Source organism: Leiobunum rupestre, chromosome 2, assembly GCF_980474605.1.
Source record: "Leiobunum rupestre chromosome 2, qqLeiRupe1.1.hap1, whole genome shotgun sequence".
NCBI lineage: Eukaryota > Metazoa > Arthropoda > Arachnida > Opiliones > Sclerosomatidae > Leiobunum > Leiobunum rupestre.
In genome coordinates, this window is record NC_143385.1 from 18,502,166 (window position 1) to 18,522,003 (window position 19,838).

Sequence of the window (19,838 nt, forward strand, 5' to 3'; positions counted from 1 at the left end):
CGAGAAAATTATCTTTTACTAAGAGGTATAAAAAAGATAACGCCTTCTCGTTTACTTTTCGGTCGGCAGCGTTCATATTAGGTCCATATCCAGGATCTATTGCTTCCCACAGTCCTTTACTGATTAAAGCTGCCTTCGTACGGATTGACCACGAATGGTAGTTTGACTTTTCTGCTGATAAACGCGTTATTTTAAATTCGTCACTTTGAGTCGCCATTTTGCGAACGGCAGATTTTTTGGCGGCAAAAGTATAAATACGGCCCTGACTATAGTTTTAAAACCAAAATAAATAAATTTTTTTAAAATAGTAAGATTTTATAAAACGAAAATTTCTAAAAAAACAGGTTAATTAACAAATAAATATAAATTAAATATTATTATTATATTAATTATCTAAAAACGAGTGACACTATCTATGGAAAAATAAATTTTAGACTAGAAATGAAGTTTATGAGTGAACTGGTGGAACAATATTTATTAAGGGAAATTGCGTTAGAGCCAATTATGTTTAAAAATTCACTATACCAGGTAAAATTTAGGTAGTCGCAGATTTTTTAATGAAATTTAAAGAATTATAGTAAAGTTGGACTTGAGCTATTGTCTGCAAGTGAACGGGAGTGGTCAGCGAATGAGCGAAGAGATCTGCATGTGTTTGGAAACTCAATCGCAAGATAACCTCACTGTTTTACCAAATAACTATGGTCTTTCTCTCGACAATATATAATTTTTAAAAAACAGATACTCAATTACTGAAATAAAAAAAACAGTCTCACAATCATTAAAATAATATTTTATTTGATAATTCTGATCAGGAATTTGAGAAAAGTTCGAGGTCGGAAGTTATAGCGTAGTGACCGGACCGTAACGCTTGGCGGAGAAGGCGGCAGGACGGAAATAGCTGGCGGTGGCTGGACGGGAACGGTTGGCGGCGGTTTCGGTGGACGGAAATGGCTGGCGGCGTCAGAGCTCGTTGTAGAAGCGGCTTATTAGACTCGGAGTCGGACTCGTACTCCCTCCCAGATAATATTTTATTTTATAAATCTGATCAGGATTTTGAGAAAAGTTCGAGGTCGGAAGTTATAGCGTCGTGACTGGACCGGAACGGCTGGACGGGAGCGGCTGGCGGCGGTTGCAGCTGGACGGAAATAGCTGGCGGTGGCTGGACGGGAACGGAACCGCTGGCGGCGGTTGCGGCTGGACGGGAGCGGCTGGCTGCGTCAGAACTCGTTGTAGAAGCGGCTTATTAGACTCGGAGTCGGACTCGTTCTCCCTCCCAAATAATATTTTATTTTATAAATCTGATCAGGATTTTGAGAAAAGTTCGAGGTCGGAAGTTATAGCGTCGTGACTGGACCGGAACGGCTGGACGGGAGCGGCTGGCGGCGGTTGCGGCTGGACGGGAGCGGCTGGCTGCGTCAGAACTCGTTGTAGAAGCGGCTTATTAGACTCGGAGTCGGACTCGTTCTTCCTCCCAAATAATATTTTATTAAATCCGATTTAATCGTGATTATTTAGATTAATTTCAATTTTATCATGATTCTGTTGATTAAATCACGTTTAATCATGATTAGAATGTTTAAATCTGATTTAATCATGATTAAATGGAAAAAACTGATTTAATCATGATTAAATGAAAAAATCTGATTTAATCATGATTAAATGAAAAAATCTGATTAAAATAAATAAATCCCTGTTGAAACTATTTAATCATGATTAAATAAAAAAATCTGATTAAAATGATTAAATCCCGATTGAAACGATTTAATAATGATTAGTATGATTAAATCGCGATTAGAAATTGGATTGAGAATCAGAATGGTTATATTGGTGAATGGAATGATTACAATTGTGCGTGATTAGAACGAGCGGATAAGAATAATGTTACATGAAAAAAGTCGTTCCTATTACAATGTAACCTTAATTACTAAGCGGTGATAACTCGTGTAACTAAGCTGTGACAACTTGTTACAAAGCTGTGATGTTTTCCGATGTTTAAAATAAAATGCGATAAGTTATTTTTTTTATCATTTCAATCAAATACATTTACGAAAGAACCATCAATAATTAATATTAAATTATCGTACTTTAGTGTTGATTTTAATTATTAAATCTCGATTCGATCTGGTTAAATGATTTAATTCGGATTAAAAATTAAATCCTGATTAGAATGATTAAATCTTGTTTAAATTATGATGAGATTGATTAAATCGTGATAAGATTTTCTAATCTTGATTTCCCTGATTTAATCATTTATATATTATAATCGTTGGTGTAGGTCAAGAGTATATAATATTAACACTAATGGCAAAAGTATACAATAAAACAAAATTAGTACGTTCCTGCGCGCACTTTACGAATAGCTAGGAGCTACAAACAAACACAAGAAGAACGCAATTTTCGTCTGCTAAGCAGAAGCTTTATTGAAAAGTCGTCTGCTTAGCAGACGAAAATCCAGCAGTTTATGAGCTTCTTGCATTTGCCACTACGTGGCTCTATGTAAACTGAAAAGATTAATTGGTTTTCCTTTTTCATATGAAGTCCCTGTACTACAATTTAATTAAATAATAAGAAAAAGCTTTTCTAATACCCTAGGAAACACCGCCGGCGTAACTCTGCTTGCGACTTACAATGCCTTATTTACAGGTGGCTGGGTTTAGTTTTTCATGCTAAAACTGGATACACGATGAAATTATGTGTTTTGACAACAGACCTTTTTAAATAACACCCAATTGAATAAGATTTGTTTTTTTTTTCAACTGAGTTGCGTATAGTTATTGTTATAAAATCGTGCAAAACCATTCGGGTATTCTGCTCTACGAACAATTCTTAAGGTTCATAGAATTTCTTCAATTATTTGTCTGGCAACGCTGTTCTTAACACCAGACAAGGAGGTTCTTGAAATATTTTTAGATAAAAAGGGGCGCTGCACAAAATTAGTCAACTTGACAACCTTGATTCAATACGCCACCCAAGACAGTGCGAGCAAACAATAAAAACAGCGAGCTGTCTCGTGCGGAGTATTATATCAAAGGCTGCCTAGTTCCCTAATGTTGTGCCGCGCCCCTTCATCTAAAGCACTTAAAGACACAAAGTTGGAGAAAACTATACCGAAAATGAGAAAAAAAGCGCATAAATCGTGACATAATATTAACTTAAAAAAGCATCCCAATTTTCGTTAGCTACTCGGACAACATTTACTCTTGTCAACTCGCGCCTATGTTTTCCTTTCGTCGTGTAATCTAGTTTAGTAAAATGTGTTGAAATTTTATCTGAAACGTACTCTTTTTCGATGTCCCTCGAAATGAAAGCAAACTTTACCGATTTAAAAAAATTATTCTTTGTGAACGTCTAAGTATTTTCGACGTTGACGTTGAAATTTCTATAGGCTTTTGCTTCACCTCTCTAAAACCACGGTCACACGAGAGCCTAAACCCACTAAATAACTAGATTCGAATCGGTTTCCGTCATTGTGAGATCAAAACAGGTTACTACGTTGTCAGTTCCAAACCGATTTCTGCGCGCTGGTTCGCGAAGAAGGTTCGGTGACTAGTTACGGCGAGTAAAGACACGGCCAACTTCGATCGTGCGTACCGCGCTTTAGCGGCCCCGTCAATCCCCTGAATTTAACGTGTTTATATTTTCTCACCAGGGTTTCGCTACGACCAAAATTTAACGTTAGTCAGATAAGAAAAATTCACAAAACAATTATTTTTAAATAAATTTAAAAAAACATTGAATTAAACCGAATGTAGGTTAATATTTAACTATTAGTATAATATTTGTTAATGGTTCTAATTTTTTAACTGTGTTTATAAATTATAAAAGAGTTAAACTGAAACTAAGATCATCCTCTAGATTCTGTCAGCTACATAGTATTATGGTTTAATACTTGAAACACATTTAAATAAATACAAGTTGGCAAGCCAAAATATACCTCTCCTCGGAAGAATTGTCCCTTGTGGTATCAATTTCTCGAGATAACCCTTAAAGATATATCTCCGCAATTTAGAGTTATTTGTAAAAATGTTATCCCAGTTCTATCCCGCCCGGTATAAAATTTTAATTATCATTAAAATAATTGAGACGAAACGACCAATTTTAATTTATTCAGAATATCATAAGTTAAGTAGTTACAACAGTGAGTTAAACGTACTATAACAATGCACAATTGAATTAAACCCTTTTTACAGTACAAGTTTGTCAGTTGAATCATAGACTAAGAAAGGTTTCACAAGGACATTTCGCGCACGAATTTAAAACCATGTAAAGTCTCAGCACGGGAGGGTGCCACGTATATCAAAATGCTGGTGCGAACCAAAGACTAGTGAAAATTTACCAAAACACGTGACAGCATCGAAGGACTCAAATATTATTCTTATTAGCACGTGTTTTAGAAATCAGATGTGATACACGTGAGGTACTGTATGGGTTTAAAAACGTATATATTTAATTAAAAATGAATTTGAATACAAATATGGATGACTTGGATACTAATATGCATGATTTGGAAAGTCTCTTCAATCATGGTATGTATTAAGTTATTAAATTAGCTTTCCTGTACTAATTACTTTATATATCTATTGTTTCTGATTCTATGTCATCATTTGAATTAAATAACGAACCAGAACGCACCCCTTGTTTTTCGGCATTTTCAACGTTTAAAAAAGAACTAAAAATAATAAAGGTCATAAAATAAAATTCCAAAATGTGAGAAAAATTTAATTTACCTTTTCAGTTTATTGTTCAGGAATAAATTTCCTAAAATTATTAAATAATTCTAGAAAATATAACCATTTTCAAAATGAAACTATGAAGAAGAGCAATGCAGACGAAATTCTGTTGAAATTCAAATGGAAATAATATGCACGTGATCACCACTTTCTTTAAAATCCGCTAGGCGCGCGGCCGTTCGCACCATTAACGAAGTCGGGGGGGTCTCGCGCCGTCGGTTATACAGGCAAAAGCTAAGGGGGGTCACACGCGAAATGTCCTTGTGAAACCTTTCTTAGTCTATGGTTGAATATAATACAAAGCGAATTTTAATGAAATAAATATCTACAGATGGTATTATAACGACCGTTCGCTTTTTGGTTTATAATTTTAACGGAATCGGGCCGATTTTAATTAAACGACAGTTATCGAAATTTTTTTAAAAGAATATTCCCTAAGGCCGCGCGATAAATTTACGAGAATAATTTCCCGTCGCCGTTATATCGAAAATTTATTTTATTCGGGATTGCCAGAACTGTAATGTTGTGGGCGAGTGATTAGAAAATAAAATTCTTTCTACGTAATTGTACAGAACTGGTAATCAAGTGTCTAAGACTAGATTTGTCTTAGTTCATCGTGATTGAAAATAAACCATAACACACTTACACTCAAGTAAATATCATAAATTATACTGAGTACTTTTAACTAAATTCAAACTACCGTACTATAAACTCTTGGCATAATTAACAGCTGAGAGCCGTTCGCTATTAATTACTTCCAATCTACTTAATTAGCCTCACAGGTTCAGTTGCTAATTTCAAGGGTATAATTAGGTTATTCCAATTCAAAAAAAAACTATCAATCAATTATCCTACAGCTGACTTGAGTTAGTTCACAATTACTTTAACACTTTCAGTCTTAAACACGCACTGTTCATACAATTAAGTCCATTCACTCACGTTCCAAACGCGAAACACAATTTATCTCTTTTATTGACCGAAGACCGAACATACTAATTAAAACCGCATGGATCTCCACTATTCGTCCGAAATGTTTCGTCCTTCAATGCTATCTAGAGGTGCGTTTATCAGCAATTAATTTTAATTTTTTTCACCTGTATTTGTATTTGAGCTGATAATGATTAATGAACCACAAAATATTAATTTTTTGAAGAATATTATTATTTAAATTTACGAGTTTATTTAACGTGAATTAATGAAATTACGTGTTAAATCAAAACTACTTAATTATTTAATTAATTTTTTCTGTTCTTAATTTTTATATTTTTTTATATTATTATTTTCTTAATTTTTATTTCGATTATTTTCATTTGATGAATTATGTCTACAATCACAGCCAATTACTGCGAAAAAGCTGATCTAAGTTGGCCGAGCCACGGCCAACTTTGATTTCTCACGCATCTCTCGCGCTACATTAAGACGGTGTGATTTTGTAGTCTATTTTGAAAATGGTATCATCATACAGCGTATTAAGTTTGACTCGGAACTATGGAATGGAATGTTAGAAAAAATTGACAAATTTTACTTTGAATTGATGCTTCCTAAATTAGCTCAACAGTTACTGTGATAATTGGTTTGTAACCTAAGTCAAAATAAGCTTGTTGTGATAAATACTGTTACGTACAAATTTACAAACCTAATTTTCTAATAAAGAATTATTTATCTTAAACAAAATTTAATAGTTACAAAATTACATGTCTCCAAAATCGTCATTCTCGTTAGAAGTAAACTGGGGGAAATCTGTAAATTCGTAAGAGTCTAACTCATCATCAGTTAATTCCAATACAATTGACGAATCTTTTGCGACGAGAGGATTTTGAAAATTTGTCAAAAGTGTGGCAACTGTCCACAACTGATTTATTACAGGTGCCAACGTAATTGGGATTGGTCTATCAAAAATATGAAAATTTTTAATCCGGTTAATCCGCCTTTCAACATGTATTCGAAGTTTGGCAATTTGATGGGTCTCCATAACTTCCTCTTTAGAAAATTGATTGTTGTTTTTCAAAAATGGTGGAATATTTAACGTTACATTTAGGGGTCTTAGCAAATCTTCTAAAAGAAAACCTTTATCAGCCATTATGGAATCGTTAGGGTTAAAATCCATACTGAGAAATCCACTTTTCTTAGTTAACTCTTTGTCAGAAATATTCCCCGTGTAAAGCGCAGACACAAAAGTTACGTACCCTTCTGGGCTAATGCCAATCAAGCCTTTATAGGTATTTGTAGATTTGTAGTTCGAGTATGTCGCTGTTTGTAACACTAAGGATTTTGGAACTTGACACTTTATTTCAGTGGCGTCTATCACGCAGCGAGTACTTGGGTATTTCTCCTTAAACTCCTTGGGCATAGTAGCGTCTATTTGGTCTCTGCTTTGCCAAATATTAATTTGTCCCAGTTGGAGGTACATGAAATTAATCCACGATATACATGTGGTGCTAATTGTACTTTTCGACACACCGAACCTGTCTGCTAAATCTTTGACAAATAAACCTAAACGCAGTCGCATTAAAATAACCAAAAACTGGTCTATAACATCCAATTTCCTTGGTCTCCCAGCCGGAGATGCGTGTTCTTCCTTCGGTTCTTCCATATATTTTCCTCTCCACCAAACTATATTTTTGCCGTTTGAACCGGGATCCAGAAATTCGTAGAGTGCCATTAACTTAGAATAACTTGGAATGCCAGTGTAAAAATAAACGTCTGCATCGCTGTCTTTAATAGTATTCATGCCAAATTTGGCCTTCTTTATCTTGCTTTCAAAAAACTTACAGTTGACTCTTTCTTCTTGTAACAATCGCTCGACTTCTTGAAGTTTGTGTTCTAACACACTGACACGCTTCTCTTGAATCTTCAGCTTCAAGTTTAAATCAGAAACCAACATTTTCAAACGTTCATTCTCTAACTGTGACGCATTCTGTTGAGTTGAGCTGAATGTTTCTTTCACGGGAATCATTTCCACATCTGGAACGTTTACGCATTCACATTGGTTAACAGCTTCAATACTGGAAGAAATGTTAGCAATAGGCTGTCTATTGATTTCCATACTTGCTGGCTGTATCATTTTTTTCCCGATTCTTTTATATTAGATGTAGGGCCCTCGTCTTCAAATGGTTTCCATTTAAATTTGGATGGAACTGCACCATCTAGTAGATGACGTTTTCCACTTGCTACATTCTTCATGAAATCGATTTCATCGAAATGGAGCGAACAAACAAAAATGTTCGATACTGATTTATAAAAAAAATCACGTCTTCTAATTTTTTGAATCCACAACTTGCGTAGAGGGTCGTTAGCTGGCACTCTATGGTATGTCACCTAGAAAGGATACATTTGTTAGGCAATTATTTTATTGTTGTATGTCTTTGAATTGAACTACTTACTTTATTTCCATGTAGATCTGTTGGTCCTTTCTGAGGGCAGAATAAAACTCCACAGTACCTAATGAGGCTCATGATGATTGAAACGTTTAACCGAGGCTTAAGATTTAAACAAACGTAACTAACGTTTTTTGAAAGCTTATGGCTAATTTAGAAATACATAATTGGAAAATCCGAAAGTTGTGGATTTCTAATATACCTAAAAATGTATAATATATAAAAAAATACCTTACTTATTAAGCGCACATTAAAATTTAACCGCTAAATATTAATACCAACTCTGCCGATAAACAGAAAAATATAAGCAGAAGATGATTTGAAGTCAACCAATCATAAAAGATCTGCCTCACACTGCCATCTATACGCAGGATCATTCGTTAGAATTTTAATACGACATGGCACTGTCCCTATAGTTCAGCTTACGTGTTTGTAATATGCGGATAGGTCTATATTTATTTGCTTACAACTGAAGAGAAGCAAACAACCTGTGTCGGAAATTGAGTAGGGTTAAAACAATGTCATCTGGTTTAAATTTATTCGTAAGCTCAATTTGTTATGTTATAAAAGTCCATTTACTTTATTTGTATGTCTATACTTTCCAATAATGGTTTGAAATAGTAAGTTCCATTTGTTTTGGGTTACGTATTGAGAGGTTAAACGAAGTTTTTATACGTACAAACAGGAACTAATTAACCCTTTGATGACATCTTAAAACCTACGCGAGACAATGTTTAGGAAATTTCCACGTTATCGTTTCCAAAGAGCAGTGCTTGGCCTCTCTAAAATATTCTGAAAACCAGTTTGTTTACGATAACAAATCCCGGAATTAAAAGCCATGTAATCTGATTTCCATTTTAATATTAATATTAATATTAATCTACATTTTGTCCAATTTCCAATATCATATAATGACTCGCACACCCAGGAAATTATTGACTGAGTTAGAAATCGTAGATATCCAAATATCCACACCAAATATATTTACAAGCAGCAAAAACCTTACCATCAACAAAGCACCGAGAGCCACTTGACTAACCGCCAGCTCTTAAAGCAAAAAACGTTAAATTATCGTCTTTGAATTAACACAACTATACATGTATATAGGTACTAATAAGGGAAATAATATTTTTTGGGGAACTCGAGCTAAATTAAATAAATACGTCGTAATCTTAAGTAAAACAAACAATATTTTTAAAAAATTATGGTGTGATAACTGCCATATATTTTTGCCGATTAATTTGAAACAACTTTTTCGATAGAAAAACGACACCGTTTTTTTAAATAACGGTAATAAATATAAAACATGTACTTATGTATTTACAAAAAATAATATTAATTTGTCCAATTTTTATTTAAACCAATAATTTATAAACTTTCCAATATTATTTTTTCCACGGTAAATGATCTTACAATATGCAAGTTGAACTCATTCAAAAATTAATAGATTGTAAATAAAATTAAAGTCTACCCTTTAACCCTCTTATCTCTGCTGACTGCGCTAAAACAAGATTTGACCTTTAAAATCCCATACGTAAAAAATGTTAACTTTAAAAACCATTAATATACTCTTCCGCTAAGCTGAGTTTATAATTTTCAAAGAATTGTATTATGTATCGGTGGTTCTGTGGTAGAACATTCGCCTGTCATTTCGAAGTGCTCGGGTTCGAAACCTGGGCGGCGCATTCTTTTTAATCAACAGAGAAGACGTTACATTAGAATATCTTCGATGCAATAATTTATATGAAACACGAAATTTCGTTCTATTTTAATAACAAGCATCGGTGGCTCTTTGGTAGAGCACTCACCTGCCATACAGGAGGGTCCGGGTTGAAAACCCATCCGATGCGATCGCAATTTGATAATAGGACGTATAGATTCTTTCATTCTTTAGTTTCTGGGCGCTGCCATATTGTGTCTACCCCACTTTCTCCCCCAAAACGCCCATTCTGTGGCGGATTTTTAGGTGGGGGGGACATGAAGTAACGGGGGTAAGGTGGCGGCCGCTCTCTCCGTCGGTGATCTTGGCCAAGTTCTCGACCTTTCCCCTCGTTTCGATAATTCCCACAGTACACGTGTCGTGTTCGGTCAGTCGGTTATTTTTAAACCAAGGCTTACAGCTTAGTACGAAATAGGTAGTTTTATCTTGGAAACTTGGAATAATAAGATTAATCCAAAGTTTTATAAATAATTTTGCACATTATTCCCAGAAGAAATGAATGAAATCAAACTTGGTAAGTTTTTATAAATTGATCAGTATGTGAGCACCATAACGTTTTTTTATTTCATATTGTATATTAAAAAAATAGCCATTGTTTTTAAATAAAGGCAGCACTGAAGTGCAATAAGTCGAACAAATGTACCATCAACGAAATAACATTTAATATCTAAACCAAATATTCTCTAGAGACAAAATCTAATTTGCAAAAATATATGAATATTTCTTGATCTACTTCTTTCGAGAACCAATACCACTTATGTTGTGATTAAATTTATCAGTCTCAGAACTATTTTGATTTACAACCCTTTCAAAAATAAATACTGTACATATTAATATATTCTATAATATATATGGATTTCTCATTTAGTTGGTTTACTTTAATATTGGCAACTACATCGATTGGTCATATTATCTGTTTCCTGTTTCTCAGGTTCTTGTTAATCTCGTATTTGTTGAAGAACATAGACCAGGAAACCTTTGTAATTAACTAAAAATCAGTTCGTCACAAACTAAGAAAGAATTTATTGCAACGGTTATCAAAGATATAAACAAGCTCTAGTCGAGGGGTATTTCCAAGAATACACGTTTATAGCCTAACGGAAATTGTTTTCGTCGAAGTTGGCCGTCGTGGTTTTTTTGGTTTGATAATCTTAGCAATTTATAATTTTTTTATACAATGGTTTTCGTGTTTACCTTTTTTAACGCCTTAAGGCTGAAAATTATTACCTCTCCGAGGGTACTATGTAACCTAGGAGGGGTTATACAATCACCGTGTCTGTGTGTGTGTCTGTCTGTGTGTGTGTCCTGCGAACGCGTTCGCAGTTTCGGGGCAAAGCGTAATGCATAATCACTGCGTACGCAGTTTCTTTGATTCTAAATGGTGGCAAAACTGCCGCGACGGTGAGCGTTAACGGATAATATTTGCGTTTGTGAGTTTTTGGTGTATTGTTCGTCAACGCTCACTGCCGCGACGGTTGTGCCTTAGTAGTCATTTTCGAGATGTTGCGATTGTAATGTCGATGTATATTGTGCATTTGTGACGTGTTGTGGTTTTAGTGTTTCGTTTGTGTTACTCTCCAACGTCTATGTATTGACTTTTCGAACGGACCGATTGCTGAGGGTTACGATAAACGTCTCAACGTCCATAAGGTGGGGTGTCCACCAAATGTTCACGGTATAGACTCTTTAACGGAGTTTTGTCAACCCCCCTTTCTCCCCCAAAACGCCCATTCTGTGGCGGATTTTTAGGTGGGGGGGATACGAAGTAACGGGGGTAAGGTGGCGGCCGCTCTCTCCGTCGGTGATCTTGGCCAAGTTCTCGACCTTTCCCCTCGTTTCGATAATTCCCACAGTACACGTGTGTAGCGAAAAGTGAATTTTACATACTTGTGATTTCTGTCATTTCAAGCGAAGCCTTAGTTAGCGAGCGAGGGCCTATTTTTGTGGAAATATTTGGTTGCTGATGTCCCGCTGCGACGAGGAGTCCTCCTTTCGAAGTTTCGGGCAGTGGGGCAACCAGTATCGTTGGAGACCCCAAAAATAGCCAGGGGGTTTTTCCTAGAAGGTCATCCTTTTGTCAAGCGTGCCCGAGAAAACGGGCTCGCAAAATCAGTACCGTTTTAAAAATGTAACGCGCATAGCAACGTTTCTAGATCCCTCTCTTTTTTTTCGTAAATAAACCTCTTTTTTCATTTTGTTAACTTCATCCAAGTTTCTTTATTTCAACTAATTTTACAGCCAACCTTTAGATAAATTCAGTATCGAATCGCGAGGATTTCGTATATCGATTCGTTTCAACGTGTCGTGTTCGGTCAGTCGGTTATTTTTAAACCAAGGCTTAAGAATTAATAGGTACATTTTAGGATAAAATTTTTAACAATTAAATCGATAATATGGGTGGAGGAAGAGTTTGCGCGGTAAAAACGTGTAGAAATAATCAAAATAAAATAGCGCAGTGGAATAAAACGCTTTGTGATTTTCATAATGAATTAAAAAGAGACTGCCCATGCCTTCTACCATTTAGCCTGCATGTTTTTCCTTAAGACAATGACATAATATCAGCTTGGATTTCTACCTTGGGAAGAAAAAATTATGTTCCAACGAAACTATCCAGGGTAAATTCAATTGAATTTAAATTCAATACTTTTATATTAATTTATGCTTTATTTAGATTTGTAGTACTCACTTTGAAGATGGAAAACCCACTCCTAAAAATCCCATTCCCACTTTAAGCATAGGATTAAGAGAAAATGTAAGTATCTTTTAAAAACGTTTCTAGCTAGTTTCCTGAAACTAGTAGTTTACTTATTATTAAAACTAATTTTTGTACATAAGTGGTTTTATTTTTAATTTCATCTCGCTACCAATATTTTTTGTATGTAGATGCAACTTATAAATCAATTTCCGAGATCCCCTATCAAAACCAGCGTCTTTAAAGAGAGACCACAGATATCTCATAATGATGAATGTCATGAAGATGGTTTTGTTGAAAGAGAGCAAGCTACTGTTGATCCAACAGGATTAAAGATACCTTCAAGTAGCATTTTACGTAGTAACATTTTTTCAGAGGAGGATCGAAACCCCATGTTAAACCTAAGATCGAGAGAAAATGTACGCATTCCAAGTTATTCTAAGTTAATGGCACTCTACGAATTTCTGGATCCCGGTTCAAACGGCAAAAATATAGTTTGGTGGAGAGGAAAATATATGGAAGAACCGAAGGAAGAACACGCATCTCCGGCTGGGAGACCAAGGAAATTGGATGTTATAGACCAGTTTTTGGTTATTTTAATGCGACTGCGTTTAGGTTTATTTGTCAAAGATTTAGCAGACAGGTTCGGTGTGTCGAAAAGTACAATTAGCACCACATGTATATCGTGGATTAATTTCATGTACCTCCAACTGGGACAAATTAATATTTGGCAAAGCAGAGACCAAATAGACGCTACTATGCCCAAGGAGTTTAAGGAGAAATACCCAAGTACTCGCTGCGTGATAGACGCCACTGAAATAAAGTGTCAAGTTCCAAAATCCTTAGTGTTACAAACAGCGACATACTCGAACTACAAATCTACAAATACCTATAAAGGCTTGATTGGCATTAGCCCAGAAGGTTACGTAACTTTTGTGTCTGCGCTTTACACGGGGAATATTTCTGACAAAGAGTTAACTAAGAAAAGTGAATTTCTCAGTATGGATTTTAACCCTAACGATTCCATAATGGCTGATAAAGGTTTTCTTTTAGAAGATTTGCTAAGACCCCTAAATGTAACGTTAAATATTCCACCATTTTTGAAAAACAACAATCAATTTTCTAAAGAGGAAGTTATGGAGACCCATCAAATTGCCAAACTTCGAATACATGTTGAAAGGCGGATTAACCGGATTAAAAATTTTCATATTTTTGATAGACCAATCCCAATTACGTTGGCACCTGTAATAAATCAGTTGTGGACAGTTGCCACACTTTTGACAAATTTTCAAAATCCTCTCGTCGCAAAAGATTCGTCAATTGTATTAGAATTAACTGATGATGAGTTAGACTCTTACGAATTTACAGATTTCCCCCAGTTTACTTCTAACGAGAATGACGATTTTGGAGACATGTAATTTTGTAACTATTAAATTTTTTTTAAGATAAATAATTCTTTATTAGAAAATTAGGTTTGTAAATTTGTACGTAACAGTATTTATCACAACAAGCTTATTTTGACTTAGGTTACAAACCAATTATCACAGTAACTGTTGAGCTAATTTAGGAAGCATCAATTCAAAGTAAAATTTGTCAATTTTTTCTAACATTCCATTCCATAGTTCCGAGTCAAACTTAATACGCTGTATGATGATACCATTTTCAAAATAGACTACAAAATCACACCACGTGAAACCTGATAACCCTAGTTGACCCATGACTTGGTAATAATATTTATGAGACTGACTTAGCTGTGGGTTACCATTAACAATACTAACATATGAACTTTTTTCTTTAATGGCGTCAGACGGTTTTAGGTGTTTAAGTGTGTAAGCACATTTTATTTCTATACAACCAAATGGTGGATCCTCCTTCGGGTCATACACAATACCATCAGGTGATGACCCCAACCAAACTCGACTTGGAGATATGATGAGGCCAGTTTCCCGTACTTCCACATTGTGACCCAAATCACGCATGTGGTTGACGTAGCTCTCTCTCGCAGTTGGTTCCATTTTAATACCATATTTTACAGCTCTGACATGACCAATATTGGAAGGGAAAATTAAGTTGTTCAACCCTTTTTTGGTCCACAATCCATTACGTTTGCTTACACAGACTTGACCAAATGTTGATGAGGTTAGCCGAAATTTTCTCGCTTTTAACCAGTCTGCACTTTTTGATTGTAGCCTCGTTCGTATTTCCATTTGTATACACTCTTCTGATGACAGCTGTATGGCCTAAAAAAAGGTTGAAAGATCATTAATTGCTTGAAATTCTGGATGAAAACTGTATAAAATATTACCTCAAAAACTAAGGATTCCTTCTCATCCAATGGAAAGTATTTTGTTAGTAGTTTATTAGGTAAATGATGCCCTGGTATATGCACTTGCAATACATTTCCACGTTGGGAATTTGAGAGTTGTGGTTTATAAATGGCTAAGTTGTGTAATAATTCTCCAGTACCATTAGCCATTTGTAGATGGTAACTTAGTGGTGAACCTTTTGGGGCACAACCAATTGTGGTTTCTTTCCAATCAATATTCCGTTGAGATGTATTTGCAAAAAAATTAAATACAGTTCCAAGTTTCACCACAGCATCTGCTAAAGAATCATTATCTCTAGCAGCTTTCCTACTTTCGTAAATTTTACATTTCATGTCTTTCAATTCACGGTTCTCTTTAGGTGACTGAAAATTTATATCGAGTAGTCGTAACGGCTGAATTTTGTCCCCTCTTTTCCTATTCCACATTTGTTTTGTTGATGTCTTGGACACGGGAGTGTTTTCATCAGCAATTGGCAGATTTTCATATCGTTCTTCAGATTTTATAAACTCTAATAACCTCAGTAAGGCCATGAGATGGTTGCAAGTGCCTCCCAAACCAGCAACACATTCGCAGTAGCTATCCAAAACCACCCCTTCTTGTAAATTTAATGCTACGACAACTGTATATGGTGATTCTCTGGCTCTCTGACTTCTGTAGCATTTTCCTTTAACGTAGTACACGTTATCCTTTCTGTAATCAATTAGAAATTATAGTTAGCTCAATTCTAACACAGTTATAAATTAGGAAGGGTAACAAGGCTTACCTGTCTGTAAACGTTACTAAACTATTCCTCTCAATATATTCCTCGACGAAAAACCTAAAACTTTTCTTGTAATGATTTTCAGTATCATTCTTTAACCTGTAGTATTCTGATATATCAGTATTTGATATATTTGGCAAGTCTTTTAAAGAAGATACGTAACCGACAATGGGAAAAATCAAGCCGCTAATATTCCTCGCCATTTTTAGAAAGTAAGCAGACGATCGTTAAAAACTGGCAAAACAATGTTTGAACCTAAGGCGCCATCTACATGCAGGATTAGTCATAAACGTTTTTTTGCCAAATGGAACCTGCCCCTGTAATTACGTCTTCCACAATTCTAATTGCAGATAGGTGTATTGTAAATCTTCTTTGAGTTATTGAAATCTTATTTGAAATATTCCTACATTGGAAGTGGTATGTTGAAATTGTTGGATACAATTTTTAATTTATTAACATCCTATTATATGCAACAAATCGTACCTAAAAAATGCTGCGAAAAATCTTAAATACCTTAATTATATTTCTTATTTTTTGCTGAAAATCTATAGCAAAATCTATTAAATATTTTTATTTTTGAACGGCGTTTACTTAAGAAATTATGACAATTATAAAACAATACTATTTAATAAAATAAATATTAAAATTAAAATATAATTATTTAGAAAGCGTTGAAGTGCCATAAAATTAAGACATGTATTCGTTATATTTTCTTGGTACTTTTTCCTCTTGTTTTTCTATATCAAGGTATATTTAATATGTTAGAGAAAAATAACTTTAAAAAAATAATTTTGTTAACTTTAAGGTAAAATTTTAGCTTTAATTAAGTAACATTAATAGTTACGCCTCTCTGCTGTTATTTTAAGTTCCTAAATAATAAATTACTTTCAGAGATACTTTTAGAGGCTTCGTGGTTAACATATCTTTTGTTCATTATTGACGCCACGTCAAATTTTCGACTGGATTATAACTCATTGTGTTACAGATAAAACCCAAGAACATGGCAAATTTCTCTCAAATTCGCTTTTGCGCAACTGCGGTATGTAATCCTCTTATTTTAAATGTGATAAAATTTAAATAATAGCGATGGGCTACTATTGTGTTTCGATGTAATCGACTGTAGGCGAAGGAATGAGAAATGTTCAATTAAAAGATTAATTAAGAATCCGTAGGAATGGGGTTGACCTGGGGTTTTCGAAAGGCTTATATTTAATGGTAACTTAAAGAAAAAGTCGATGCCTCTATATTAAAGAAAGTCGATGAATCTATTTTAAAGAAAGTCTGCAACCTAACAAAATTAAGATCTATTTGAATGTATGTTAAGCAGTAAAGCGTAGTGTAACTTAAACAGGTTGTTTCAGAGAAGTTTGGCACCAATTAACAGGCGTTTTCATTAGGTAACAAGGAGTGAAAAAGGTCCTAAGAAACGTTTTCCTAAATTGGACCGTATCCAAGTAATTGGCTGTAAAAATCGGCCTCCAAAACGTCGAACCAATCGTTTCCTTTAACTAGGCATTTGGTTTCTAATCTTTAACGATTTACACAAAAACCATTTTCAAAAGTGCGTTATTAAAATGAAAGAAGTAGGCTATTTATACAGGGTGTCTGCATTTGATCACGAATTTGAATCACAAATAAGAACGATCTCCACCGAGAGAGTACATACTGAAAATTTCGCATTTCTAGAAGGTATAGTTTTTGAGAAAAATGCCTAGGCCGATCAAACGAAGACATGCTGTATAAATACGTTTTTTTATTTACAAGGTGTTCTTGTTAATAAATAAAGTGACTACGCCTTTCAAATACAGGTAATTATTGCATATCGCGTTTATATGCTTCTAATGCTATAAGTACAAATTTAAAACCTTGTGAGGCGTTTTGGAACATATCTTCAGATATACTGACAATATTGAGATATAAAACTCCCTATACATCTCTGCGACCCTGTTTGTCTTCGTTGACGCTGTTTCTTCACGAGTTTATTTGCCGACTAGTTGGTTTACGTTTTCAATGAAAGCCAATGAATCAGATGTGCAGCTTTAATAAAGACATACGATTGCTTAGAGGATTTTAAATATAAATTATTGAGTTAAGAAAAAAATTAAGTTTTTATTCAATTATATTTAACGATTTATTTTAGTGAAGTTCATATATTAACTTTTTATTTTATTTTAGGCCTTTGTTACTCGAATGAGGGCCCGAGGTTAAATAAATGATCATTCATCCAAGAATATTTCTTGGTAAAATAATTGGAATATTATTAATTCAAGTATATGTTAACCAAATGGTTAACGACTAAAATGTTTGATAAGTATTTGTGAATGTTGAACCTTAAGTAATTTGCGAACTAGACGCTTCTGGGCTTTGTCATACTTGTGGTTTAAAATATGTTTTTCCAATGTGCTACAAATGGAAAGTTGTACTAAAAAAATTATTATTTCTTTCAAGTAATCAACACATGATCAATAGTTCTTGAAATAATTCTGGTAATCCTCTGACCTTTGTGTACGTTACTTGCCAATTTTTTATTTAGTTTTTAATTTTTAATTGCAGACTTTTTATTTAAGATTTCTGTTTGCTTATAGTTCTTAAATAAGATTTTTCCTTTGTGGTCTTAAATCCAACGGCTTGAACCTTTTTGTTATCGTATGTTTTGCTATCTTCTGCTTCAATATTTTTATTTGCATTTGAATTTCGATTGAAGGAATTTCCATTGATAAAGAAAATCATGTTAAAAATTTAATAGAGCTGTTTCGAATAAACTGTTTACAATCAAGTTCTGTAGATATATTTTAGCTGGAACTTGCTCCAACTGAAACACAGCTCCTTTTTGTAAGTATATTGTTGGGCTCTTCCACCATTTCTACAAACCGTTTACTAGATTATATTTCAAATTTTAGTTTGAACTCATGACCCTGTTACCAGCTCCTGCCTTAACTGGTACGATGAAATGTATATATTAGTAGTTTTATGACAGTCCTTGATATTATTTTCTACTAAGTTCTACAAACCTTTACGTTTGTGCAACTAGCTAAATTATCATTCCCTTTGGATTTAAGTTTCATTAAAAAAACATTTAAAAAAACAATACTTAAAACCCAATTTTTACTTGTTGGCCTAAATTCATTTGAAAATATTGTTGTAATAGCGATTGGTGTCAGTCTAATTTTTGTTTTACTATTCATAAAAAAAGAATCCTCAAAATGTAGGGCGCATATTTTATTATGACGTAAATGTATAGCATCTTTCGAATAAATATCGGTTCTTCCGATATTCATCAGCCATTTCCCAGAGGTAAGTTTATTGAAAAACCACATATTAACGATAGGCCTAACAAAAGCTATTAATAAGTTTTTTCCCACCGCTCTTTCTCTTTTGGAAACTTAAACAAGGAGTCCCTTGGCTTTTATTCAGAACTATTACATAATTTTGCTGAACAATTACTTCCAGGAATATTTCTTTATTGCTACAAACACCCAAGATAATAATTTCTGAGACGAAACGCGTTGATATATTTTTGCGTCCGAAATCCGCTGTTAGGGATTTTTTTTTAATTCCGGGGTCGCTTTTCAGGCGGAGTTTCATGTCTCCATATTGCCAGTATCTCTGATATCTAGATCATCTCCGTGTTTTTTCACCCGAATGCTAGTACGCTGACAAATTGTGAATGTAGTTGGCTTTAAGCTTTAATTTAAAGAAATGAAATATCTTTATTGTAGATACCAATGTGGTTCCAATACTGGGCCGATGTAAATGGTGATTTTATCGTTAGTGGCATCGTATTAAGTGTATACCAGTTAATCGTGACGAAATTAAATATAACGTAAGTAATTTCAAAAATTTAAAATCACTGCTCTTAGAGTTATAGAAAATTCAAGCAGCATCTTTTTATTTAAAAACCTTTAATTATTTACAGTCTTCTCTGTAATGACGTTTCTACGACAGAAAAATGGTTCAACAATGGCAAAGTTACGGGTCCAAACAGTGCATCGGGAATGCTTGGCTTTTTAGTAAAAAATGTAAGTGAAATTAAAAGACACCTCCGCCGGTTGAATTTTTTAATCGTCTTCTAATAGGCGCTTAAATAAAACATCTTCCCAGAAATTGCCAAGAAGTAATATTTCCGACAGCCAGGACTCATAAGATACTATTTATATAGTGCTTGTTGAAATATTAGAAAGCTGGAAACCTTTCTCGAACATATAACATCGGTTTTTTGCTAAGCCTTAACA

At 34.3% G+C, this 19,838-nt stretch overlaps 2 protein-coding genes across 2 annotated transcripts; one reads left to right on the top strand and one right to left on the bottom strand.

The window, feature by feature from the left end:
- Positions 1 to 6,420: 6,420 nt before the first annotated feature.
- Positions 6,421 to 8,185, bottom strand: LOC149956279 (uncharacterized). Its single transcript, XM_090166826.1, has 3 exons — positions 8,114 to 8,185; positions 7,829 to 8,048; positions 6,421 to 7,694 (listed from the first exon to the last, which is right to left on the bottom strand). The coding sequence occupies exons 1-3, from the start codon at positions 8,183 to 8,185 to the stop codon at positions 6,421 to 6,423; spliced, it is 1,566 nt and encodes a 521-aa protein (XP_090022952.1).
- A 5,032-nt stretch (positions 8,186 to 13,217) lies between these two features.
- On the top strand, positions 13,218 to 13,937 carry LOC149956280 (uncharacterized). The gene has a single exon (XM_090166828.1). It carries the CDS (start codon positions 13,218 to 13,220, stop codon positions 13,935 to 13,937), a length of 720 nt encoding a protein of 239 aa, XP_090022954.1.
- The last annotated feature ends 5,901 nt before the right edge of the window (positions 13,938 to 19,838 follow it).